At 38.4% G+C, this 26,557-nt stretch overlaps 1 protein-coding gene across 1 annotated transcript in view; it reads right to left on the minus strand.

The window, feature by feature from the left end:
* The window catches only part of SYCP2L (synaptonemal complex protein 2 like), a 118,427-nt gene that overhangs the window by 30,991 nt on the left and 60,879 nt on the right, over window positions 1-26,557 (minus strand). The window contains exons 20-25 of the mRNA XM_060614809.3: window positions 12,908-12,956; window positions 11,311-11,458; window positions 10,646-10,695; window positions 8,166-8,295; window positions 7,083-7,156; window positions 6,858-6,927 (exon numbers count right to left, since the gene is read on the minus strand). Of these exons, the coding sequence (XP_060470792.2) occupies window positions 6,858-6,927; window positions 7,083-7,156; window positions 8,166-8,295; window positions 10,646-10,695; window positions 11,311-11,458; window positions 12,908-12,956 (521 nt within the window). The remainder of the gene's footprint in view (window positions 1-6,857; window positions 6,928-7,082; window positions 7,157-8,165; window positions 8,296-10,645; window positions 10,696-11,310; window positions 11,459-12,907; window positions 12,957-26,557) is intronic.

The following is a 26,557-nucleotide window of genomic DNA, read 5'->3' on the forward strand; positions in this document are numbered from 1 at the left end:
CAAGCATAAAACATACAGACATCACAATGACTCTAAACCCGTATCTTTCTATAATAACACTGAATGTAAATGGATTAAATGCGCCAACCAAAAGACATAGTGTATCAGAATGGGTAAAAAAACAAGACCCATCTATTTGCTGTCTACAAGAGACTCATTTTAGATCTGAGTACACCTTTAGATTGAGAGTGAGGGGATGGAGAACTATTTATCATGCTACTGAAAGCCAAAAGAAAGCTGGAGTAGCCATACTTATATCAGACAAACTAGACTTTAAATTAAAGGCTGTAACAAGAGATGAAGAAGGGCATTATATAATAATTACAGGGTCTATCCATCAGGAAGAGCTAACAATTATAAATGTCTATGCACCGAATACCGGAGCCCCCAGATACATAAAACAATTACTCATAAACATAAGCAACCTTATTGATAAGAATGTGGTCATTGCAGGGGACTTTAACACCCCACTTACAGAAATGGATAGATCATCTAGACACACAGTCAATAAAGAAACAAGGGCCCTGAATGATACATTGGATCAGATGGACTTGACAGATATATTTAGAACTCTGCATCCCAAAGCAACAGAATATACTTTCTTCTCGAGTGCACATGGAACATTCTCCAAGATAGATCACATACTGGGTCACAAAACAGCCCTTCATAAGTTTACAAGAATTGAAATTATACCATGCATATACTTTCAGACCACAATGCTATGAAGCTTGAAATCAACCACAGGAAAAAGTCTGGAAAACCTCCAAAAGCATGGAGGTTAAAGAACACCCTACTAACGAATGAGTGGGTCAACCAGGCAATTACAGAAGAAATCAAAAAATATATGGAAACAAACGAAAATGAAAATACAACAATCCAAACGCTTTGGGACGCAGCGAAGGCAGTCCTGAGAGGAAAATACATTGCAATCCAGGCCTATCTCAAGAAACAAGAAAAATCCCAAATACAAAATCTAACAGCACACCTAAAGGAAATAGAAGCAGAACAGCAAAGGCAGCCTAAACCCAGCAGAAGAAGAGAAATAATAAAGATCAGAGCAGAAATAAACAATATAGAATCTAAAAAAACGGTAGAGCAGATCAACGAAACCAAGAGTTGGTTTTTTGAAAAAATAAACAAAATTGACAAACCTCTAGCCAGGCTTCTCAAAAAGAAAAGGGAGATGACCCAAATAGATAAAATCATGAATGAAAATGGAATTATTACAACCAATCCCTCAGAGATACAAACAATTATCAGGGAATACCATGAAAAATTATATGCCAACAAATTGGACAACCTGGAAGAAATGGACAAATTCCTAAACACCCACACTCTTCCAAAACTCAATCAGGAGGAAATAGAAAGCTTGAACAGACCCATAACCAGTGAAGAAATTGAATCGGTTATCAAAAATCTCCCAACAAATAAGAGTCCAGGACCAGATGGCTTCCCAGGGGAGTTCTACCAGACGTTTAAAGCAGAGATAATACCTATCCTTCTCAAGCTATTCCAAGAAATAGAAAGGGAAGGAAAACTTCCAGACTCATTCTATGAAGCCAGTATTACTTTGATTCCTAAACCAGACAGAGACCCAGTAAAAAAAGAGAACTACAGGCCAATATCCCTGATGAATATGGATGCAAAAATTCTCAATAAGATACTAGCAAATCGAATTCAATGGCATATAAAAAGAATTATTCACCATGATCAAGTGGGATTCATTCCTGGGATGCAGGGCTGGTTCAACATTCGCAAATCGATCAACGTGATACATCACATTAACAAAAAAAAAGAGAAGAACCATATGATCCTGTCAATCGATGCAGAGAAGGCCTTTGACAAAATCCAGCACCCTTTCTTAATAAAAACCCTTGAGAAAGTCGGGATAGAAAGAACATACTTAAACATCATAAAAGCCATTTATGAAAAGCCCACAGCTAACATCATCCTCAACGGGGAAAAACTGAGAGCTTTTTCCTTGAGATCAGGAACACGACAGGGATGCCCACTCTCACCGCTGTTGTTTAACATAGTGCTGGAAGTTCTAGCATCAGCAATCAGACAACAAAAGGAAATCAAAGGCATCAAAATTGGCAAAGATGAAGTCAAGCTTTCGCTTTTTGCAGATGACATGATATTATACATGGAAAATCCGATAGACTCCACCAAAAGTCTGCTAGAACTGATACATGAATTCAGCAAAGTTGCAGGATACAAAATCAATGTACAGAAATCAGTTGCATTCTTATACACTAAAAATGAAGCAACAGAAAGACAAATAAAGAAACTGATCCCATTCACAATTGCACCAAGAAGCATAAAATACCTAGGAATAAATCTAACCAAAGATGTAAAAGATCTGTATGCTGAAAACTATAGAAAGCTTATGAAGGTAATTGAAGAAGATTTAAAGAAATGGAAAGACATTCCCTGCTCATGGAGTGGAAGAATAAATATTGTCAAAATGTCAATACTACCCAAAGCTATCTACACATTCAATGCAATCCCAATCAAAATTGCACCAGCATTCTTCTCGAAACTAGAACAAGCAATCCTAAAATTCATATGGAACCACAAAAGGCCCCAAATAGCCAAAGTAATTTTGAAGAAGAAGACCAAAGCAGGAGGCATCACAATCCCAGACTTTAGCCTCTACTACAAAGCTGTCATCATCAAGACAGCATGGTATTGGCATAAAAACAGACACATAGACCAATGGAATAGAATAGAAACCCCAGAACTAGACCCACAAACGTATGGCCAACTCATCTTTGACAAAGCAGGAAAGAACATCCAATGGAAAAAAGACAGTCTCTTTAACAAATGGTGCTGGGAGAACTGGACAGCAACATGCAGAAGGTTGAAACTAGACCACTTTCTCACACCATTCACAAAAATAAACTCAAAATGGATAAAGGACCTGAATGTGAGACAGGAAACCATCAAAACCTTAGAGGAGAAAGCAGGAAAAGACCTCTCTGACCTCAGCCGTAGCAATCTCTTACTCGGCACATCCCCAAAGGCAAGGGAATTAAAAGCAAAAGTGAATTACTGGGACCTTATGAAGATAAAAAGCTTCTGCACAGCAAAGGAAACAACCAACAAAACTAAAAGGCAACCAACGGAATGGGAAAAGATATTTGCAAATGACATATTGGACAAAGGGCTAGTATCCAAAATCTATAAAGAGCTCACCAAACTCCACACCCGAAAAACAAATAACCCAGCAAAGAAATGGGCAGAAAACATGAATAGACACTTCTCTAAAGAAGACATCCGGATGGCCAACAGGCACATGAAAAGATGTTCAACGTCGCTCCTTATCAGGGAAATACAAATCAAAACCACACTCAGATATCACCTCACGCCAGTCAGAGTGGCCAAAATGAAGAAATCAGGAGACTATAGATGCTGGAGAGGATGTGGAGAAACGGGAACCCTCTTGCACTGTTGGTGGGAATGCAAATTGGTGCAGCCGCTCTGGAAAGCAGTGTGGAGGTTCCTCAGAAAATTAAAAATAGACCTACCCTATGACCCAGCAATAGCACTGCTAGGAATTTACCCAAGGGATACAGGAGTACTGATGCATAGGGGCACTTGTACCCCAATGTTTATAGCAGCACTCTCAACAATAGCCAAATTATGGAAAGAGCCTAAATGTCCATCAACTGACGAATGGATAAAGAAATTGTGGTTTATATAGACAATGGAATACTACGTGGCAATGAGAAAAAATGAAATCTGGCCTTTTGTAGCAACGTGGATGGAACTGGAGAGTGTGATGCTAAGTGAAATAAGCCATACAGAGAAAGACAGATACCATATGGTTTCACTCTTATGTGGATCCTGAGAAACGTAACAGAAACCCATGGGGGAGGGGAAGGAAAAAAAAAAAAAAGAGGTTAGCGTGGGAGAGAGCCAAAGCATAAGAGACTCTTAAAAACTGAGAACAAACTGAGGGTTGATGGGGGGTGGGAGGGAGGGCAGGGTGGGTGATGGGTATTGAGGAGGGCACCTTTTGGGATGAGCACTGGGTGTTGTATGGAAACCAATTTGACAGTAAATTTCATATATTAAAAAAATAAATTAATTTTAAAAAATAAATAAAACGTTAAAATAAATAAATAAATAAATAAAAGCAAAAAAAATAAAATAAAATAATACTTCAAAAAAAAAAAGAAGTGACTTAATGGATATACATTTGTATAGATATTACAGTAACTGTGAAATATACTCTCTTAACAAGTTAGCTTTTTAAAAAGGTTGACATATACTGTGTCAGAAAGTATATCTCAAAATTTCAAAGGATTAAGTCATACAGACTCTAGCCACAATGTGTCCTCTAGCCACAATGCAAACAAACCAGAAAAGAGTAACAGAATCATAGCTAAAAGAAAATCCCCTACCATTGTGAACTAGGAAATACACATCCAGAGCACCTGGGTGGCTCAATCGGTTAAAACATCTGACTCCTGATTTCAATTCAGGTCATGACCCCACAGTTTGTGATTAGAGCCTGAGTCAGACTCTGCACTGACAACATGGAGACTGCTTAGGATTTTCTCTCTCCCTCTCTCTTTGCCCCTCCCCTGCTCACGTACATTCTTTCTCTCTCTGTCTCAAAATAAATAAACTTAAAAAGAAAAAAAAAAAAAGAAAAGAAATACATTTCCAGGTAATCTTTGGGTCAAAGAAAAAAATTTTAAAAATAGAAAATACTTCAAAGTGATAATATATGTTACAATGTGTGGCACTCACCTATAATGATAAGAAATGTACACCATTAAAAATATAGAACGTAGGAAATCATGTATGAGACTATCTTTGACTTTTTGGTAGGGAAGAATTTCTCAAGACTAAAAAGTGCTAACCATAGAGAAAAGATTAATAAATTAGAATTCATCAAAATTAAAAACTTTATCCGAAAAACCAGCCATAAAAACCTACAGTGAGAGCATCACAAAAAGAGAAGGTGCAAACCACATAGTGGAAGAAGACATTTACAAGACCTATAACCAAGTCCTCAACATATGAAGAGTTCCTAGGAAGAGATCTAAAAAGACCATCCTTTAGACAAGTGGGCAAGACATTTTAGACACTACACAAAAGAGGAAATTCAAATGGTTAACATACAAGATGATGCTTAATCTTATTCGGAGTATTCAAATGAAAACTTCAACGTGTGTACACACATAAACACACACAGAAATTTTAAAATCCCAAGGGTTGGGTAACATGAAGCAACACAACTCTCGTACACAGCTGATGAGAAAGCAAATTGATACAACCAGTTTGGAAAACTGGTTTGGCACATCTTCAATAGTTGAAGATATATAAACTCTGTGGTCTACCAATTCTTTTCCTAAAAATATACCTAGAGAACATTTTACACATAGGTACCAGGAGAAACGTGTGCAATTCTGCATGGTGGCATTATTTATAAACAACCCAAACTGCAAACAATCCAAATGTCCCACCGCCCTAGGACAGATAAAATATGTTCTATTCATATAACTGAATGTTATGGTGTGATTAAAATGAATACGCTTTCACCCACACCCATCAGCATGAATAGATTTTACAAATGATATTGACCAGAAGCAGACCACATGAAATTTACACAGTATGACGCCACTGGTTTGTATTGTATGTGAGATAAAACTACACTACATATTATTTAGGGATGCATACCAAGAAAGAATAATAAAGAAAAGCAACAGAAACCTTTTCACGAAAGTCAGGACTGTCATGATCTCTTCAAGGGATGGAGGGAAGTAACAGAACATGATCCAGTGTGGAAGGATGCTAGGTCAGCGACAATATTCTAGTTCTCGCTCTGGGTTGTGGTTACACACATGTTCGCTTTAGAATCATTCTTTAAACTGTGCACATAGTTTCCATTCTCTTCTGAAGGTAGGATATTTATCACAATGTAGAAATGAAAAAAAAAAGAAAAGCACTGGAATCCAACACAAAATTAAGGCTAATGGGCTCCCATGAAGGGGGAAAGGGCAGGGATGGATTTGGGGTGGCGCCTAGCAAGATTGTGAGACAGTAATGTTCTTTTTCTTAACCCGGATGTTGATTCACAGATGTTTGTTGTGTTGACATACCGCACATAATATATGCTACATATAATATATAGCCATTTGAATCTTCCGGATACCTCATTTAAAATGTAAAGAGAAAACAAACTATTCAGGAACATCATCAAGAGTGGCTAGGTGCGGGGCACCTGGGTGGCTTGGTCGGTTAAGCGTCCGACTTCGGCTCAGGTCATGATCTCACAGTCCGTGAGTTCGAGCCCCGCGTCGGGCTCTGTGCTGACAGCTCAGAGCCTGGAGCCTGTTTCGGATTCTGTGTCTCCCTCTCTCTCTGCCCCTCCCCTGTTCATGCTCTGTCTCTCTCTGTCTTAAAAATAAATAAACGTTAAAAAAAATTAAAAAAAAAAAAAAAAGAGTGGCTAGGTGCTATCCTAATTCACAGCACTGTGAACAGGCCTGCCTGAAAACCTTATCGTAAACTGTAAGTGACCAACTCACTTGGGAGTGGAAAGAACCCCTGGACCAGATCCTTAGCAAAGTGCCCCCACTGAGGCCTCCTTTGAGGCTGGAGAAGAGGTAGCTGGCCCCAAGCTATATGCTTCTTGAAACTTCTTGGTCCTGAACAAACCACCCCCCCCGCCCCGGTCTCTCCTTGACCTTCATGCACTTTTTGAGCAGGTAAGCAGATCACAGTGCTCTCTCCAACACTCTGTAGAGTGATTTTTCTTTGCTGCAATTAGAATAACAATCCAGCCTATCAAAAGCAAATTAATTTTGCTTTATTCTGCAAAGATTTTAGTGTTCTCTCACCTCTGTCTTCCAAGTTTTGCAGCTTATGTTTGAACCCGGTACTTTTCGTCAACGATTCTTGGTCCACCATCTCAAAAAAAAAAAAAAAAAAAAAAAGAAAAGGCCATAAATGTCTATTAAAATAAGAAACAAATGGTGCTACATCATCCCTTAAGAAGGAATAAGTACCTTATGCAAGTATAATATTAGTTCTGGAAAACCAGTTGAATAACAATTAAATAGTACCTTAGATACATTTTCTTCAACTTCTGAGTGCTCCAAGGAAGACAGATCGCTCAGTGGGTGGGGACTTTGAAGTTCTGAGTGTTAGAACAGTTTCAAGGGAATGAACAAGCTTAGAAGCAACGTCAGGTAATAAACTTCAGTCTCTATATTAAATATGACCATCCAAAAAATGGTATTAAATGAAAACAAGCAAACAAAAAAAACGTGCACCTTTCAGGGCATGTATGGTTATTTGGTTTGTAGATCTGTAGATAAAATCAAGGGCCTCAACTAAATCAGCCCCTTTCACAGCTGCCCACCACCTGGCCCCAAATATACAGGCAAGGCTCCTACTACCTCAAGGTCTGTGACCTTTCTTCCTCCTCTCATAGTCCCACTTCCTTCTTTCCTCTTACTCTCTAACAGTATATTTTTCTTTTTCTCTTCTCCTTACTCCTTTCCTCCCGGTGGCGGCCAAGCTAAGAGGTTGTCAGTCACGTCCTTACGGACCGCTATCATGTGCTTGGCAACGTGCTAAGCTGCAGAATTGATCAAGCAGAACAAACCAAAATCCCTAGCCTTACAAAAGATGTGAATACTTTTTCATAAAATACAGTGGAGGTTAAGATACACCTAGCGGAACAAAGGTTGGCAAACTCTGGCCCCTCAGGTCAAATCCAGTCTACCACCTGGTTTTATAAAGTTTTATGGAAACACAGCCATGCCTGTTGGTTTACATCTTGTCTGTGGTTCATCTGGGGCTACAACTGCCGAGTTGAATAGTTGCAACAGAAACTATAGGGGCCAAAAAGCAAAAAAAAAAAAAAAAAAAAAAATTACTATCTGGTTCTTTACAGAAAAAGTCTACCAATCCCTGTTATAAGTCATCACCTGAGTTTTCGTGCTTCTTTAAAGATGAACACAAGCTAATCTCAAATGTTAAAGCAAAATTAAAATATCCTCTATTTTTTGCTAATGAGGAAATTAAAGAAAAGATAGTATTCATACTTTTAACAGATATTCAAAAAAATTTTTTGTTTAGTTCTAAGTATTTTTCCTAAAATATAAGTTTTTTTCTATGCAAATCAACAGAAAATCAGGTACCTGCTTTCTGGGCAGAATCTTCAGGAGTTAAAAGGGCAGAACTACTCTGAAATTTTGCTCCAGAAATTTTTGGAGGTATGGAATTATTTTGCTTGGAGGTATCTTTCCATAGCGGTATTAGAAGTTTAGCCTAAAATATAGTACCTTTTTAAGAGTGTTAACATTCATAACCCCTCAAAATAGTTTTTAGAAATTCCAATACATTTCTAATAACCTTTAACATAATTTAGGGGGCACCTGGGTCATGATCTCATGGTTTGTGGGTTCAAGCCCCGTGTTGGGCTCTGTGCTGGCAGTGTGGAGCCTGCTTGGGATTCTCTCTCTCTCCTTCTCTCTTTACCCGTTTCCCCACTTGCTCACTCGCTCTCTCTCAAAATATATAAACAAACTAAAAAATAAAAAAAAAAATTAAATGCTTTAAGTATTGGATTTTCTCCATTTGAAAATAAACACTAAGACCATAAGATCCTAGAATTGGAAGCACATGGTCATATATCAATTCATAATTCTAACTCAAAGATAACTCTAATCAAAGTTCTCAAAGTAGGGAACACAGCATCGGCAGCACCCCAGAACTTGACAGAAATGCAAATTCCAGAGCCCCATCTATTATTTACTCAGTCAGCAACAATGGGATGGAACCTAGCAATCTGCATTTAAACAAGCCTTCTTGGTCATTCTGATGATCCCTGCAGTTTGAGAACCACGTCTTATAAATAAAGTTTTATTGAAACGCAACACGCCCATTGCTTTAGGTATTGTTCATGGCTGCTTTCACGCTACAGTGGAAGAGATGTATAGTCACCACAGAAAATATTTACAATCTTCTGTGTCTAGAATGTTAACAATATTTATATCTAACCCTTCACAGAAAAAGTTTGCTGATTCCTGCCCTAAATTATCCTCTTATACTCCAACACAGAGAAATGAATTTTGGATGCTAATATTTGTACAAACTCAGTAATGCCCTTGCCGGAAAATAAACAGACTTCCTGTCAGTTGCAGAGCTTAAATGTATGGATTCTCAAAGCTTTGATGTTTGGGGTTATTTCAAACAAAAGCTGTATGTACTTTAAATTTTTCTTTTGGCCTATTGCTAACGGATAACTCCTATTAGTTTGAACTATTCAAACAAATATTTAGGTCCTCACTCTGGCTCACAGGTTTAAACTATAAACTATCTTTGTCGGTATAGAACAGGACAGTCCCTTAGATTCACAGAGGACAGCGGATGGAAGGGGGCAGGTGGGGACAGATAACTAGCTGTGATGGGAGTACTAAGCACATTATATTTCTGCACGGGTGGGCAGGGTGCTGCTGATGCCCTGAGAATCCCAGAAGCCGCCCCCTTAGAAAACTCACATACGTGGCACTATATCTATAGCCTATATAGTTCATTTGACAAAGAACAAAAACCAACTATTTAGAGGAGTAATTCAGCTAGGAACAGGAAAAATTGGCTTTGAATTTGTCTGGACAACACTAGTGTCCAATTTTTTTTTTTTAACGTTTATTTATTCTTAGAGAGACAAAGCATGAGCGGGGGAGGGGCAGAGAAAGAAGGAGACACAGATTCTGGGGCAGGCTCCAGGCTCTGGGCTGTCAGCACAGAACCTAATGCAGGGCTCAAACTCACGAACTGCGAGATCATGACCTGAGCTGAAGCCAGATGCTTCACTGACTGAGCCACCCACATGCCCCAGTGTCCAATATTTTTAACTATGTTATTTTGTTATTTTTTTAATGTTTATTTTTGAGAGAAAGAGAGACAGAGTGTGAGAGGGGTGGCAGGGAGGGGAGGAGCAGAGAGAGGGAGACACAGAATCAGAAGCAGGCTCCAGGCTCCAAGCTGTCAGCACAGAGCCCGACACGGGGCTGGAACTCACAAGCTGTGAGATCATGACCTGAGCCGAAGTCAGACGCTTAACCGACTGAGCCACCCGGGTGCCCCCTTAACTATGTTACTTTAAAACAAGAATAACCAAAGTGAATTCAGAAACTCTGAGGGTTTATTCAATATTTATGTAAGCCTGAAGTCATTTCAACCACTTACAAAGATTTAAATGTTTAAGTCATTAAAAGCTTTAGAAATAACAGGTCAGCCAACTGAAAACCAAGGGAAGAATTAAACCAAGAAGTTTATTTCAAAGTGTTAATTCAGAGAGCGTATATTTACAGGAAGTCAGGATAGCCCAGATTTTAGCATCATTCGTAATAAACATCTTTCAACAAATTTGGCAACAACGAAGAAAGATCCTTAACTGTTTACCCAAGATTCACACTAAATAACCATTTATAAGACCTTGCAATTTCTATTGACAGCGATTTATGTACCAACAAACTACTGGTTATTCTCCTATTCCTGAAAGAAGATTTTTTTTTTTTTTTTGAGAAATAAATGACATTTAACCCTAAACAGATTGAACTGTCTCATGCTAATGCCCTAGGGGCACATGACAGCCCAGATCAAATTTACTTACTTCGTCCTTCTCATGGTCACCGCCGCTGCTGGGAGGGGAAAATGGCAAAACTAAAAGAAAAGAAGTGTACAATGGGGAAGTTTGCCTATGAGACATACAAAAATTCATTTCTCCCTCTCTCCCAGTTATACATGCCCATACTAGAAGTAATTCCCACATCCTGAAGCTCACTCACATGTGTAGCTCTTAAGATCCCTTTCTAATATCCACCTTGTTCCTGAGACCTCACCCCCTGACATGAATTTTATGCTCCAGACCCTACCTCTGATGCTGTCCTCACGTCAATTTGTCCTCGTAATTTTACCTCATTTAAAACATTTCCTCTTCTGCACACCTGAGTGCTGGTCTTTCCCAAGGATTAGCTCAAATCCCGCCTGCCTCTTCCTTGAAGCTTCTCCTAGCTCCTTCTTCTAGCTCATGTTAGATGATCCTTATCTGAACTCCTACTCCATTTATCTGCAGCTCATATTTAATTACCGGTCAATTCTACATTCTCTCGTATGGTTTCGTGTACGTACGTGTTGGCCTTTCCAACGTAATCGTAGCAGGGAAGGGAGGGCACGTAATCAGTTTATCTTTGGTACCCTCCCTCCTTCCGTCACATAACTGAAAAATGCCTGATTTATTTGAAAAACGACTTGAAAGAAGACACGGACCAAACTCACTTCTCACGCTACTTCTAATTCTTGTCTTTTTCCTCCCGGAATACGGTCTTAGGGATTTCCTTTTTTGGTTACTGGTCCAAGATCGTTCACTGGTCCCAGTACTTGAATCCTGATCACTCTCTGAGAAGAGGTGTTTCCTGTAATTAAACTTTCACAAGCACAGATGAGAAATGAGCCCTATTCACAGGGTGTTAGTGTCCTTTACGTACAATTAAACATATCGCTACAGGGTCAGACAAAAGACCAGTAACTCTTTCTAGAAGACTGCGCTCTCCTGTAGTATAAAGGCAGAGAAGTAAGGAGAGGGGAGAAAAAGAACAGGTTTCATCAGTCAGTTCTCAACCAAACTGCTGTTGTGAGGGATGGGAGTCCTCTCTCATCAAAAATAGTTGTAACTGAAGAGACCATAGGTGACTGTTCAGAAGCTAACATACCTGAATATCATCCCAACACTTTTAACTTCAAAATATTATTGCAAGTGACAGAAGAATTTATAAAAATACTTTTTGCAATGACAAGCATGTCATTTAGAGTAACTAAAGTCAAACAAGGGAGTAATTTCTATTTAAACCTCAAAGTATTTTTGAAAGTAAGACTAGCCTGGGGCGCCTGGTGGCTCAGTTGGTTAAGCATCGAACCAGTTCAGGTCATGATCTCATGGTCCGTGAGTTCAAGCCCTGGGGCCGGGCTCTGTGCTGACAGCTCAGAGCCTGGAGCCTGCTTCAGATTCTGTGTCTCCTTCTCCGCCCCTCCCCTGCTCATACTCTGTCTCAAAAATAAATAAACAAAAAATTTTTAAAAAACAAGAGCAAGCATTCCTTCATTTCGTGCACAGGATTAAAAAAACCATGCGGCAAGGCTTGGCCAGTTTCTTTAGTTTATGTAAAAAGGTATTGTTATTCACAAAACAAAAATCTAGAGCAGTAGCTCTTAAATTTGGCTGCATGTTACAATCGTGGGGGTGGGAGAGCTTTAAAAATTTCCAGGGCCTAAACATCACCCTAGATCAGTTAAGTCAGAATCTTTGGGGGAAGGGACCCAGGCTCCAATAGTCTCATCAGCTTTCCTAGTGTGTTTCCAGTTCAAAGACTGAGCAGCAGAGAGTGAGGACCATTGCTAAAAGCAAGCCAGATGGAGACTTAACTTGATGAAAGCCCATGATCTCAATTAAAAAAATTTCATTTAATGTTCATTATAGAGTTTTTAAAATGCACTGACTATGGACTTGGAGCAGTGTGCTTCCTAAAGTGAGAGGCACACAGAAAGGGTGTAAGTTGGTGCAAATAGGAATGAAAAAAAACCACGTTATGGACTCACAGTAAATAATTTCTTTTCAGTTCATTAACACTTCTGATTCGATTCACGATAAATCACAGGTGCTAGGGGGTCCTTAACACTTTTCTTCTACTTAATCTTTTTTAACAAAGCAAGAACGGACTTTCGTTTTAAAAGTGAAATAATTTTTTTATAATAAGTCTCAGATCAATTTAATGAGAGATAATAAAGGACCAGGGCGGGGACACATTTTGAAGAAGACTTGCAAATAACTGAAATTTTGAAAGTAACTGCCTTAAGACAAGTAAAGTTACTCCATTACCGACATCCTTGTTTCTGGCTTTCTCTCCCCGTCAGAAGCAGAATCTGCCCTAAAACAAAATAGGTCAGATGAACAGAACTGTATCAACACTGCCTTCTCCTTCCCTTCACTGCCCAGCCCAGACATTTTTCCCCCCTTTCTGTGCCCTTTGTCTGATTGTGAGCCCAGTGCGTGGGAGGTACTCCCCACCCCCAATCCTGCAGAGGGACTTCTTATCTTATAACCCATTTCTATAGATTCTCTACCAGACAACAACTGGTTCTTTAAAGCAAAGGAATCTTTGTTGGACTCTTCTCTGCCGGGCATACAGAGAACTGGGAAGGCCAAGTTAAAACCAGCAGGGAAGCAGGGAGGTGTGGCAATGCTGCAGAATGGCATTTCCTGCCTGGCTCTTCCTTAGAATCAACAAGGAAGCTTAACAAGAAAGCTCTTCCCAATAATTAGTGAATACTGAGCAATTTCTCATATACCTGCTGGCCATTTATGGTCTTCGGAGAAGTGTCTATTCAAGTCCTTTGCCCGCTTTTTAAATTGGGCTGATTTTATGGCTATTGAGTTGTAGGAGTTCCTTAGGTATTTTGGTAATTAACTCCTTATTGGATATATGCTATGATTTAAAAAAAACAACCACACCCAAAAGATAACAAGTGTTGGTGAAAATGCGGAGAAATTGGAACACTCACAAATTGTTTGTAGGAGTGTAAAATGGTATAGCCACCATGGAAAACAATATAGAAATTCCTCAAAAAATTAAAAGTAGAACTAACGTATGATCCAGCAATTGTATTTCTGGGTATACACCCAAAAGAATTAAAATCAAGAGCTTGACGAGATACTGGCAATCCAATATTCATTTACGTATTACTTACAATAGTCAAGTTATGGAGACAATATGGATAAAATGTGGTGTTATATACGTTACTTACAGACAGACACACACGAATACTATTCAGCATTAAAGGAAAATCCTGAAATATGTAACAACATGGATAAACTTGGAAGGCATTTTGATAAAACAAACCAGCCGCAAAAGGACAAATAGAGCATGCTTCTACTTCTAGAATATCTAAAGTGATATCTACATATCTGATATTTTAGATATCCGATATCTAAAATAGTCAAACGATAGAAACAATAGAGAGGTTATTGAAAGGAGCTGGAGAGAGAAATATGGAGTTATTTTTCAATAGGTATAACGTTGTGGAAGACGCAGGATAAGTTTTAGAGATCCATTGTTTCACACTGTGCCTACAGTTAACAATACTGTGCTCTGCACTTAAAAATGTGTCAAGATGGTAGAACTCACGCTAAGTGTTTTTGTCATAATGAAAACCAAAATCAAAGACAAACGAAAAAGCTAACGCACCATATTTCTGGGTAACCATTGATCCACTTTCTGCCTCTATAAGTTAGTTTGCATTTTCTAGTATCTTATGTGAATGGAATCATACAACGTGTAGTCTTTTTTGTCTGGCTTCTTTCATTTGGCATGATTATTTGGAGATTATTCAGTTGTGTGTATCAACTTTTTATTTCTTTATTTCTGAGTAGTAGTCCGTCATATGGATATACTAAAATCTGTTTATGCACCCATCTGTTGATGGGCATTTGGGTTGTTTCCAGTTCAGGATAATTACAAATAAAGCTGCTCTAAACACTCATTTGTGTGGACATATGCTGTTCCTTCTCTTGGGTAGACAGCTAGGAGTGGAGAAGCGAGACTGTGAGACACGTACATATTTAACATTTTAAAAAACTACCAGCAGTGTATAAAGTCCCAGTTGTTCTTTACAACCTCACCAACACTTGGTATAGTCTGTATTTCTCATTTAGTCACTGTACTACATGTGTGCTAGTATCTCATAATTTTCATCTAGATTTCCCTAATAGCTAATGACATTGAACAAATACTTACCTATCATCTGTAGATCTTCCTTACTGAAGTGGCTGTTCAAATCTTTTGCCTATATTTTTACCGGGTTGTAGTTTTGTTATTGAATTTTGAGAGTACTTAACATATTTTGGGTACAAGTCCTTTAATAAGTACAGGTTTTACCAATTTTTTCTGCAAGTGTGTATCCGCTCCCTTCATTCTCCTAAATTTTTTTTGGAAAGTTTTAAATTTTGATTAAGTTCAATTTGTCAATTTGTTTTTTTATGGCCCGCACTTTGGTGTTATATCTAAAAAATCTTTGCCTAATGGAAGGTCACAAAGATGTTTTCTTATGCTTTCTTTCAGTTAGGTTTTTACATTTGGATTTATGATTGATTTTGTTATTTGTGTGTGTGTGTGTGTGTGTGTGTATGTGTGTGTGTGGTGGAATGTAAAGACCAAATACCATCGATCTTGTTGCATATTCAGAGAGTCAATGGTTCTAGCACCATTTGTTGGAAAAAGTGATTTCTCCACTGAATTGTCTTTGCATTTTTGTCACATGGCAGTTGTCCATATAGGCATAGGAAGACTTCCCACTCTGTTCCACTTATCTATCTACCTTTATGGCAACAACATACTCTCTTGGTTACTGTTAGCTTTATACAAAGTCTTGAAATACATAATATATTAGTCACTTTGTATTTCTTTTTGAAATTTGTTCTGGGAGTTACAGGTTCTTTAAATTCCCATCTGAAATCTAAAAATACCTTGCCAATTTCTAAAAACAAAAACACAAATCTCTGCTGGGATTTGAACTGGGTTTGTATGAAACCTATTAGAGATCAATTTGAGAAAAATTGGCATCTTATCAACATTCAGGCTGCCATCCCATGAGGAGAGAGAGTTCTCTCTCTCCATTTATTCAGATCTTCCTTAATAGCTCTTAGCAATACCTTGTGCTCTTCAGTGTAAAAGTCTTGCAAATCTTTTGCCAAATTAATCCTTATCTATGTCATTTTTAATACTATTGTAAATGGTGATGCTAAAAAATTTGATTGTTGCTAGCATACAGAAAGAAACTTGATTTTGTATATTAATCTTGTATGCTTCAATTTTGTTACATTTACTTATTAGTCCTTTAATAATTAATTTCCACCGGGGGCTTGCTCCTTGGGTGGCTCAGTCGGTTAAGCATGCTCACAGCTTCGAGCCTGGAGCCTGCTTCAGATCCTGTGTCTCCCTCGCTCTTTGCCCCTCCCCCACTTGTGCTATGTCTGTCTCTGTCTCTCAAAAATAATAATCAACATAAAAAAAATAATTTCCACAAAGTTGCAGGATACAAAATGAACACAGAGACGTCAGTTGTGTTTCTATACACCAATAAAGAACAATCTGCAAAGGAAATTAAGAAAATAATTCCATTTACAACAGCATCAAAAACAAATTATTTAGGCATAGACTCAAGGAGGTGAAAAATGGAAAGATATCCCATGTTCATGGATTAGAATATTATTAAGATGCCAACACTACACAAAGCATTCTACAAATTCAATACGATCCTTATAGAAATCCTAATTTTTTCAGAAAGAAGGGAACCCATCCTAATTGTCATATGATATCCCAAAGAACTCAGAAATGAAAAAAAAAAAAAAAAAAAAAAAAAAAAAAAAGTCTTGGAAAACAAGAACAAAACTGAATACGTCACACTCCCTGATTTCAAAACTTACTACAAAATGACAGTCACAACACTGCGGTGCTGCCACGAAGACAGACATACAGACCAATGATAGAAGGGAGTGCACAGAAAAAAAACTTTCTCACATATGGCCGAATGATTTTTTGACAAAGATACCAAAACTATTCAACGGGGGAAAGAATAATTTCTTCAACAAATGGTGTTGAGAAGCCTAGAAATTCACATTCAAAAGAATGAAGCTGGACCTTCTACAAATACAAAAAGAAACTCAAAATAGATCCAAGACTGAAACATAATCATTGAAACAATAAACCTCCTAACAGAGAAAAACTTAAATGACGTTGGACCTTGCCGGCAACGATTTCTTAAGTATGACACCAATAACATAGCCAACAAAAGAAAAAAATACATTGGACTTTATCAAATTAAAACCTTCTGTGCACCAAGATATATAATCAACGAAGTGAAAAAACAGCCCATAGAGTGGAATATTTTCAGATCATATATTTGATACAGTTAACATCTAAAATATGCAAAGAACTCCTACAACTCAACAATAAATGAGCAAATTTCATTACTTGGCCATTTCTCCAAGTAACATATGCAAGTGGCCAATAAGCACATGAAAAGAGTCTCAACATCAGTAATTATAAAAGCAACTCACACCCCCAGAAAGATACTGTCTTATGTGCATTAGCACGACTATTATCAAAAACAACGGTGTTGGCAAGGAGGTGGAGAAATTTACACCCTTGTGCACTGTTAGTAGGAATATAAAATGATGCAGTTGTTCCGGAGAATCTCAAAAAATTAAAACTAGACTGTTTTACATAAATTCCACTTCTGGATACATGCAAAAGAATTGAAGGTAGGAATTCAAACAGGTATTCAAACACCCATGTTCATAGCAGCATTATTCACAATAGCTAAAAGGTGGAAGCCACCCAAGTGTCCACTGAAGAATAAATGGATAAGCAAAATGTGGTATGTATGTATATTCAATCTTCAAAAGAAAGGAAATTGTTGTAACAAAAGTTACAACATGAATGGATCTTGAAAACATTATGCTAAGTGAAATAAGCCAGACACAAAAGGACAAATTTATATGGTATACCTATGCTAGTCAAATTCAGACTAGGGGATGGGGGAGGGGGAAATTGGGAGCTATAGTTTAATGGTACAGAGTTATATTACAAAAAGAAAAAAAAAACAGACCAATATTCCTGATGAACATAGATTCAAAAATCCTCAAAAAAAATATCAGCAAACTGAATTCAGTAACACATGAAAAGGATCGTTCACCACAATCAAGTGGTATTTATTTCAGGGATGCAAGGATAGTACAATAGCCACAAATCAATCAGCGTGATACACACATTAACAAAATGAAGGATAAAAGTAATATGATGATCTCAAAAGATGCAGAAAAAAACATTTGACAAAATTCTACATCCATTTGTAATAAAAACTCTCAACATAAGTTTAAAGAGAACATACCTCAACGTAATAAAACCACATATGACAAACCCACAGCTAATATCCTACTCCACGGTGAAAGGCCGAAAGCTTTTACTCTAAGATCAGCGACAATAAGGATGCCTACTATCATCACTTTTACTCAACATGTACTGGAAGGCCTAGCTGCAGCAGACAAGAAATAAACACAAATTCATGAGGAAGAAGGAAAACTGTCACTATCTGGGGCACCTGGGTGGCTCAGTTGGTTGAGCATCCGACTTCAGCTCAGGTCATGATCTCACAGCTCGTGAGTTCAAGCCCCGTGTCAGACTCTGTGCTGACAGCTCGGAGCCTGGAGCCTGGAGCCTGCTTCAGAATCTGTGCCTCCCTCTCTCTCTCTCTGCCCCAACCCACTCACATTCTCTGTCTCTCTCAAAAATAAATAAAACATTAAAAAAAAAACCTATCACTATTTGCAGATGGCATAATAACTGCATATAGAAACCATAAAGACTCCACAAAAAACTATTAGAATAAATGAATTCAGTAAAGTTGCAGATACAAAGTGTACAGAAATCTGTTGCATTTTTATACACTAATAATGAACTACCAGGGAAGTTAATAAAACAACCCATATAAAATTACACCAAAAAAAACCACCTAAAAAATAAATTTAACCAAAGTAGTGCAAGATCTATACTCTGAGAACTGTAGAATGTTAATGAAAGCTAATGAAAACGATATAAATAAATGGAAAGATATACTGTGCTCATGAATTGGAATAATACTGTTAAAATGTCCATGCTATCCAAAGCAATCTACAGATTCAATACAACCTCCATCAAAATACCAGAGTATTTTTAACTGGAATAATTTGTATGGAACCACAAAAGACCCCCAATATCCAAAGCAACCTTGAGAAAAAAAGAAGGAAAATGGCAGTATCCCAGTCCCAAATTTCAAATTTTATTACAAAGCTTTAGTAATCAAAACAGTATGGTACTGGCCCAGATACAGACACACAGATCAATAGAACAGACAGTCCAGAAATAAACCCACAGTTACATGGTCAAGTAATCTACAGCAAAGGAGTAAAGAACATACTATGGGGAAAAGACAATCTCTTCAATACGTGGTGTTGAGAAAAATGGACAGGTACATGCAAAAGAATGAAACTGGACCACTTTCTTACACCATACAAAAAAATAAACTCAAGTGGAACAAAGGCCTAAACAGAAGAACTGCAACCATAAAACTCCTAGAAGGAAATAGGCAGTAAACTCATGGACATCAGCTGTAACAATATTTTTCTTGGTCTTCTCAGGCAAGGGCAACAAAAGCCAAAAACAAACCATTGGGACTACACCAAAATAAAAAGCTTTTGCACAGCAAGGGAAACCATCGACAAAAGGAACAGACAACCTACTTAATGAAAGAAGATTTATGTAACTGATTTATCGGGTAAGGAGTTAATAACCAAAATATATGAAGCAGTGATATAAGTCAACACCAAAAAGACAAGTAATTCTAAAATGCGTGGAGGACCTGAATAGACCTCTTCCCAAAGATGACATAAAGATGACCAACAGACACATGCAAAGATGCCACTTATCAGGGAAATGCAAATCAAAACCACAGCGAGATATCACCTCACACCTGTTGGAAATGCTAGTATCAAACAAGAAATAACAAGTGTTGGTGAGGATGTAGAGAAAAGGTAGGAATGTAAATTGGTGCAGCCATTATGGAAAACAGTATGCCGTTTCCTCAAAATTAAAAATAGAAATACCATACAACCCAGCAATTCGACTTCCAGGTATTTACCTGAATAAAACAAAGACATAATTTGAAAGACACATGTGCCCTGTGTTTACTGCAGCACTATTTTCAATAGCGAAGATATGGAAGCAACCTTAGTGTCCGCTGACAGATTAAAAAAATAAAGAAGATATGGTACACTATGCAATGGAATATTACTCAGCCATAAAACAATCGATTACATCTTCCCATTTGTGATGGATGGAACTCGAGGGTATTCTGCTAAGTGAAAGAAGTCAGAGAAAGAGAAATACTATGTGATTTATATAACGTATCCAATTTATACATAAACATATATAATTGTTGAATCACTAGGATGTACAACCGAAATTAATACTGCATGTCAACTATACAAAAAATGGGTAAAGAGTTTGTTTTTGCAAGATAAAGAGTTCGATGGATTGACTAGTGGGGATGGTTGTACAAGGTACATGTACTTAATGCTACTGAACTATACACTAAAGATTATCTCAACCATTTCTTTGTTCTGCATATTCGAAAATTTTTTCAATTTTATGTTAAAACTTATTAGTTCACATGAGGACACCTGGACTGCTTCCATCGTTTGGCTATTGTAAATAACTTCCATAAACATACGGGTGCATATATAACTTTGAATTAGTGTTTTTGTGTTTTTGGAAAATACCAGGTGGGTGATTGCTCGATCATAGGATAGTTTTATTTGTAACATTCATCCATTCATCTGTTGATGAACACTTGGTTTCCATATCCTGGCTATTGTAAATAGTGGTACAATAATCATACGGGTGCATATATCTTTTCAAATTAGTGTTTTTGTTTTCTTCAGGTAAATAACCAGTAATGGGATTACTGGACCATATAGTATTTCAGTTTCAATTTTTTTGAGGAAACTTTATACCGTTTTCCACAACAGCTGTACCAATTAGCATTCCCACCAACAATGCAAGAGGTTCCCTTTTTCTCCACATCCTCAACACCACCTGCTGTTTGTGTTTTTGATTTCAGCCATTATGACAGGTATGAGGTAATATCTCATTTTGGTTTTGATTTGCATTTTTCTGATGAATGATGTTGAGCATATTTTCATGTGTCTGTTGGCCATCCAGAGGTCTTCTTTGGAGGAATGTCTGTTCATGGCACCTGCCCATTTTTAAATGGGATTGTTTCTTGGGTGTTGAAGTTTATCAGTTCTTTATATATTTTGGATACTAACCCTTTATTGGATACGTTATTTGCAAATATCTTCTCCCATTCTGTAGGTTATCATTTGGTTTCGTTGAACATTTCACCACACACTAACTTTATCTTGCAGTAGTCCCAATGGTTTATTTTTACTCCATAGTTCTCTTGCCTCTAGAGGCAACAAACAGAAATTTTCCTATGGCTAATGTCATATTGCTGTCTGTGTTCTCTTCTAGATGTTTTTGGTTTCAGGTCTCACATTTAGGTCTTGAATTTATTTTTAACTTATTTTTGTGTATGGTGAAAGAAAGTGGTCCAGTTTCATGCTTATGCAAGTGGCTGTCCAGTTTTCCCAACACTATTTGTTGAAGAGACTGTCTTCTTCCCACTGTATATCCATTTCTCTTTTGTCAAAGATTGAATGACCACATAATTGTGGGTTTATTTATGGGTTTTGTTCTATTCCATTGATCTGAGTCAATTTTTATGCCAACACCATACTGTTTTTATCACTGCTGTTTTGTAATATAACCTGAAGTCTGAAATCGTGATACCTCCAGTTTTGTTATGTTTTAAGATTGCTTTGGATATTCACTATCTTTTATGGTTTCATACAAATTATAGAATTGTTTTAGCTCCATTAAAAATGACATGGGCATTTTAATTGGGATTGCATTAAGTGTATAGATTGCTTTGGGTAGTATAGACATTTTTAACAATATTTGTCCTTCTAACCCATGTGCATGGAATGTCTTTCCATTTCTTGGCATCAACTTGAAATTTTTTACAAGTGTTTTATAGTTTTCAGAGTACAGGTTTTTCACCTCTTTGGTTAAGTTTATTCCTGCCTATTTTAGTGTTTTTGGTGTAGTTGTCAATGGAGTTGTTTTCTTAATTTCACTTTCTCCTGCTTCATTATTACTGTAAAAGAATGCAACAGATCTCTGTATATTGACTTTACATTTATCAGCTCTAGTAGTTTTTGGTGGAAACTACAGGGTTTTCTATATCTAGTATCATTTATTTTTTCATCATTATAAATGTATTTTTTGTTTTATTTATTTTTAAATTTATATCCAAGTTAGTTAGCATATAGAATAAACGTACTTTTCAATAGGGGATGGGGATTAAAGAGTACACCTATTTCCCCCATCTCCTCTCTGGTAACCATCAGTTTGGGGAGTTGGCTAGGAAGATAGTAGAGTAGGAAGACCTTAAGTTTATCTTGTCCCGTGGATACAAGGGGACAAGAACCATGTCAGAATAAACCCCCAAAACAACTCCAAGACTGACAGAACAAACTACACAACTAAAGGTAGGGAAGAGGCCACATCAAAGGTAGGAAAAGCAAAGACAAGTTCTGGAAGTAAAATTGACAGTGGCCATCTAAAGCAGGAATAGGACCAATGTTGCAGAGAAGGGCAGAAAACAGACTTCGGCACTGGGCAGCCCACAAATAGGGAGGACAGATCTCTGTAACATTTGCCTTTGAAAGTAAGAAGCTGAATTTATAAGTTTGTAAAATCAGCCAGACTTAAAGCCTGGAATTTTAAAAATTGGCAAGCTTGGATCTGGGGGAGCCCAGATGACATTAGAGAGACAGCATTAAAGAGACAACAGGAGGAAAAGCCTGTGTATATACAGCTATGAATATGAATAATGTTGGGGGCAGGTGGGAGGGTGATTTGCTCATTTCAGGGAGCAGCCTGGAGGGATCATGAGGGTACCCTTCCAACAACAAGGGAGCTGGCAGATGCTATTTCCCTCCCTCATGCCCCAGCATAAACAATGGTCACCTAAGTGGCCCTGGCACTCCTTATTTAACTTGCTTGCACCAAACCACAATATCCCATACCCCCAACCCCACATACTTCAGTGCATCAGCCCTTCCGAGTCACTCTGGTCTCAGCCCCATCACGACAGACCCCTTTCCCCAGAAGACCAGCACAAACACCGCCAATACCACATCTCCTGACTCCCACATTTTGTGGGAATTCAGTTCCAGTAGCGGCATGGGTGGGTCTCATTTTGCAAGCAGACCACCAAACACCTTGCTGGCCCACATTAGGGCAGCAGAGATCTGCAGAGATCTGGACTGAAGGTAAAAGAGGCCAAGATTCAATAGCAGAGCATATGCAAAACAAATAAGAGACACTCCATGAAGTCCCAGTCCCTGGGGAACAAGGGGCACTGTAGTACAGGGCACTACAGAACAGAACCTCCTAAGAACAAGAGAAGTAGCTGACTTTTCTAACACATAGAAATAGACACAGAGTCAGACGAAATGAGAGAAACATCTCCCAAGTGAAAGAATAGGACCAAAACCAAGAGACCAAAGCAAAACAGACAGAAGTAATATGCCTGATAGAGAATTTAATGTAATTATCATAAAGATACTCACAGGACTTGAGAGTGGAGAACATCAGTAAGACCCTTAACACAGAGACTAAAAAGAACCAGAGATGAACAACTCAATAAATGAAATTTGAAAAATATACTTGATGGAATAAATAACAGTCTAGATGCAGCAGAAAATGAATTAATGACCTGAAAGACAGAATAGAAAGTCTAAGCTGAATGAAAAACAACTATGCAAAATGAGAATAGACTTAGGGAACTCTGACTCCATCAAACATAGTAACATTCATATTATAGCAATCCCAGAAGAGAGAAAAGGGGGCAGAAATTTGAAGAGATCATGTCTGGAAACTTCCCTAATCAAGGAAAGGAAACAAATATCCAGATCCAGGAGGTACAGAGATTCCATCCTAAGTTCAACCCAAGATCCCTCCCAAAAATTCAATCACCTAAAATTCACAATAAGATGCATATTAATTAAAGTGACCAAAAGTAGCTATAAAGAAAAAACTTAAAGCAGCAAGAGAGAATCAGGGTAGAGACAAAGAGGAGTTAAGATGGTGGAGAATTAGGGGGACCCTGGGCTATCCTTGTCCCTCAAACACAGCTGTATTGAGGTCAGATTACTTGGGACACCCAGGAAATAGATCTGTGGAGTGGCAGAAGGATCTCCACAGTTCGAGGGAGATAGCTTGGCAGGAGCGAGGTATGTGATGTGAATTGGGCGAAAGAAAATGGCACAGCCATGGAGGGGAGGGAATCCTTTCTATGGAGAGATAAAAGGGAGAGCAAGTGAAGGAGGCATTGAGAAAGTGTGGTATATGGTTACCACAGGAGGAAAACCTCTCTGGACCATGGACTGGGGAACAAGAAGTGCTAATGTCCTAGTTCATTTTTGCAAACATCTTTTGGAGATCAAACTCTGAGGTTTCAGAAGTGCGTGACTCTCCAGAGTGGCGCCATGGTGCGTGTTTGTAAGGAGGGAGCTGGCCATGGAGTGCATAGCGTGGTATAGAGAACTCTGGGGCACACTGGGAGAGAATAGTCCCCTTCCTGGAGTACCTTTGGGAGACTGTTTATTGCCTCCCCAAAGACAGAAGACCCTGCAGGTGTCAGCCAAAGGCCTTTCATCAGCAGCGTGGAGAGGCTCCACTCAGGAGAGGAATGGATCCATGCCACGTCCTTTAAAACTTTGGGTTTTGAATCCCCGATGTGTGCCAAAGAGGAAGTACAGGATCGTTGTGATGCAGGGCAAGCTGACGGCCCTTGCTATTCTGGGAGGGCTACCAGAATAGTGGGGGTTGAGAGCCCTGGTCTAGGGATGAGAGAGTGGGGTGGCACCATTTTCCTTCTCAAAACCAAAAAGGTGGTACTTCAGGGAGGAGCACAGTGGACCCCAGCGGAGGCAGGATCCACTTACATCAAACCCTGCCCCTCCATGTCTGGCAACTGCTTATTTACGGGGGCGAGATGGACACTGAGCCAACAGAGCCAGCCTCCTCTTCAGACTAGCACAGTGAGCATCCCTAGGCACCAACAGACAGCTGTTTCTTTTTTCCTCATTTTTTTCTTTTGCAATCAGGCTCATAGTTTGATTTGTTTTTTGTCATCTTTTTTTTTTTTTTTTTTCTTGGACCGGGCTTTTTTATTCTTTTCTTTTTCCTTCTTATCTCTTTTTTTCCCTTTCTTTTCCTTGAAATCAGCCTTAAAGTTTTTTGATTCCCTTTTTGTTGTTGTTCCCTTTCCTTCTCTCTTTTTATGGGATTAGGCCTCCCCACCTCACTGCCATTTTTTCCCCAGGGTTATTTCAATAAATAAAAGTACACTTAATTAAAAGTCCAAACACCCTACCAATGCAAACAAGGAGAAGCTCTGCAGAGGACTGACCAGTGGGATAGAGCAGCCAAAACCCAACAGCAGAGTGTATGCAACATACACCAGAAACACTTCCTGGAGTGCTAGGCCCTGAACAGCATATAACCCCTTTCTAATATAGTAGTACTCTCAGGTGCAGGACACATAACAAGCTTTTAAAACACAAAAGACATAAGCTGAGTCAAAGTGACAAGATAGAAGAATTCTCGCCCAAAGAAAGGTCAAGAAATCATAGCCAGGGACTTACTGTTAGAAGTTAGAACAACAGTCATAAGACTAATAACTGGGCTTGAATAGAGCATAGAAGCCACCAGAGAAACCCCTTCTGCAGAGATCAAAGATGTAAGGACTAGTTAGGATGAATTAAAAAAAAAAAAAGCTGTGGCTGAGATGTAAAACAAACTAGATACAGTGACAGCGAGGATGGAAGATGCAGAAGAGAGAATAGTTGAAATAGAAGATAAAACTATGGAAAATAATAAAGCTGGAAAAAAAAAGAGGGAAAGGAAGTTACTAGATCATGAGGGGAGACTTACAGAACCAAGGGATTCCACGAAATGAAACAGTATCTGTATCATAAGAGTCCCAGAAGAAGAGCCAGAAAGAGGGGTAGAAGTTTTATTTGAACAAATTATAGCTGAGAACTTTCCTAATCTGGGGAAGGAAGCAGGCATTCAAGTCCAAGAGGCACAGAGAACAGCCTTCAAATCAACGGACAAGGTCAACACCACAACATGGCATAGTGAAACTTGCAAAATCTAAGGATAGAGAATTCTGAAAGCAGCTAAGGACAAAAGGTCCTTAACCTACAAGGGTAGACACACAAGGGTAGTAGCAGACCTGTACACTGAAACTTGACAGGTCAGAAGGGAGTGGCAGGAAATATTCAGTGTGAACAGGAAAAATGTTCAGCCAAGAATCCTTACCCAGCAAGACTGTCATTCAGAATAATAAAGGCTTTCCCAAAGAGACAAAACCTAAAGGAGTTTGTAAACACTAAACCAGCCCTGCAAGATCCTAAGGGGGACTCTGGGTGGAAAGCAGAAAAGACTACAAAGGACCAGAAAACATCACCACAAACATGAGATCTACAGACAACACAATGACACTAAATTCATATCTTCTAAATGAACTAAATGCCCCAGTCAAAAGACATAGGGTAGCAGAATGGTTTAAAAAAACAAGATCCATCTACATGCTGGCTACAAGAGACTATTTTAGACCTGAGGACACCTGCAGATTGAAAGTGAGGGGATGGAGAACCATGTATCATGTTAATCGATGTCAACAGAAAGCTGGAGTAGCCATACTTACATCAGACAAACTAGATTTTAAAACGAAGATTGTAACAAGAGATAAAGAAGGGCATCATATCATAATTAAGAAGTCTATTCATCAAGCAGAG

The sequence above is a fragment of the Panthera onca genome, chromosome B2, assembly GCF_046562875.1.
Source record: "Panthera onca isolate mPanOnc1 chromosome B2, mPanOnc1 haplotype 2, whole genome shotgun sequence".
NCBI lineage: Eukaryota > Metazoa > Chordata > Mammalia > Carnivora > Felidae > Panthera > Panthera onca.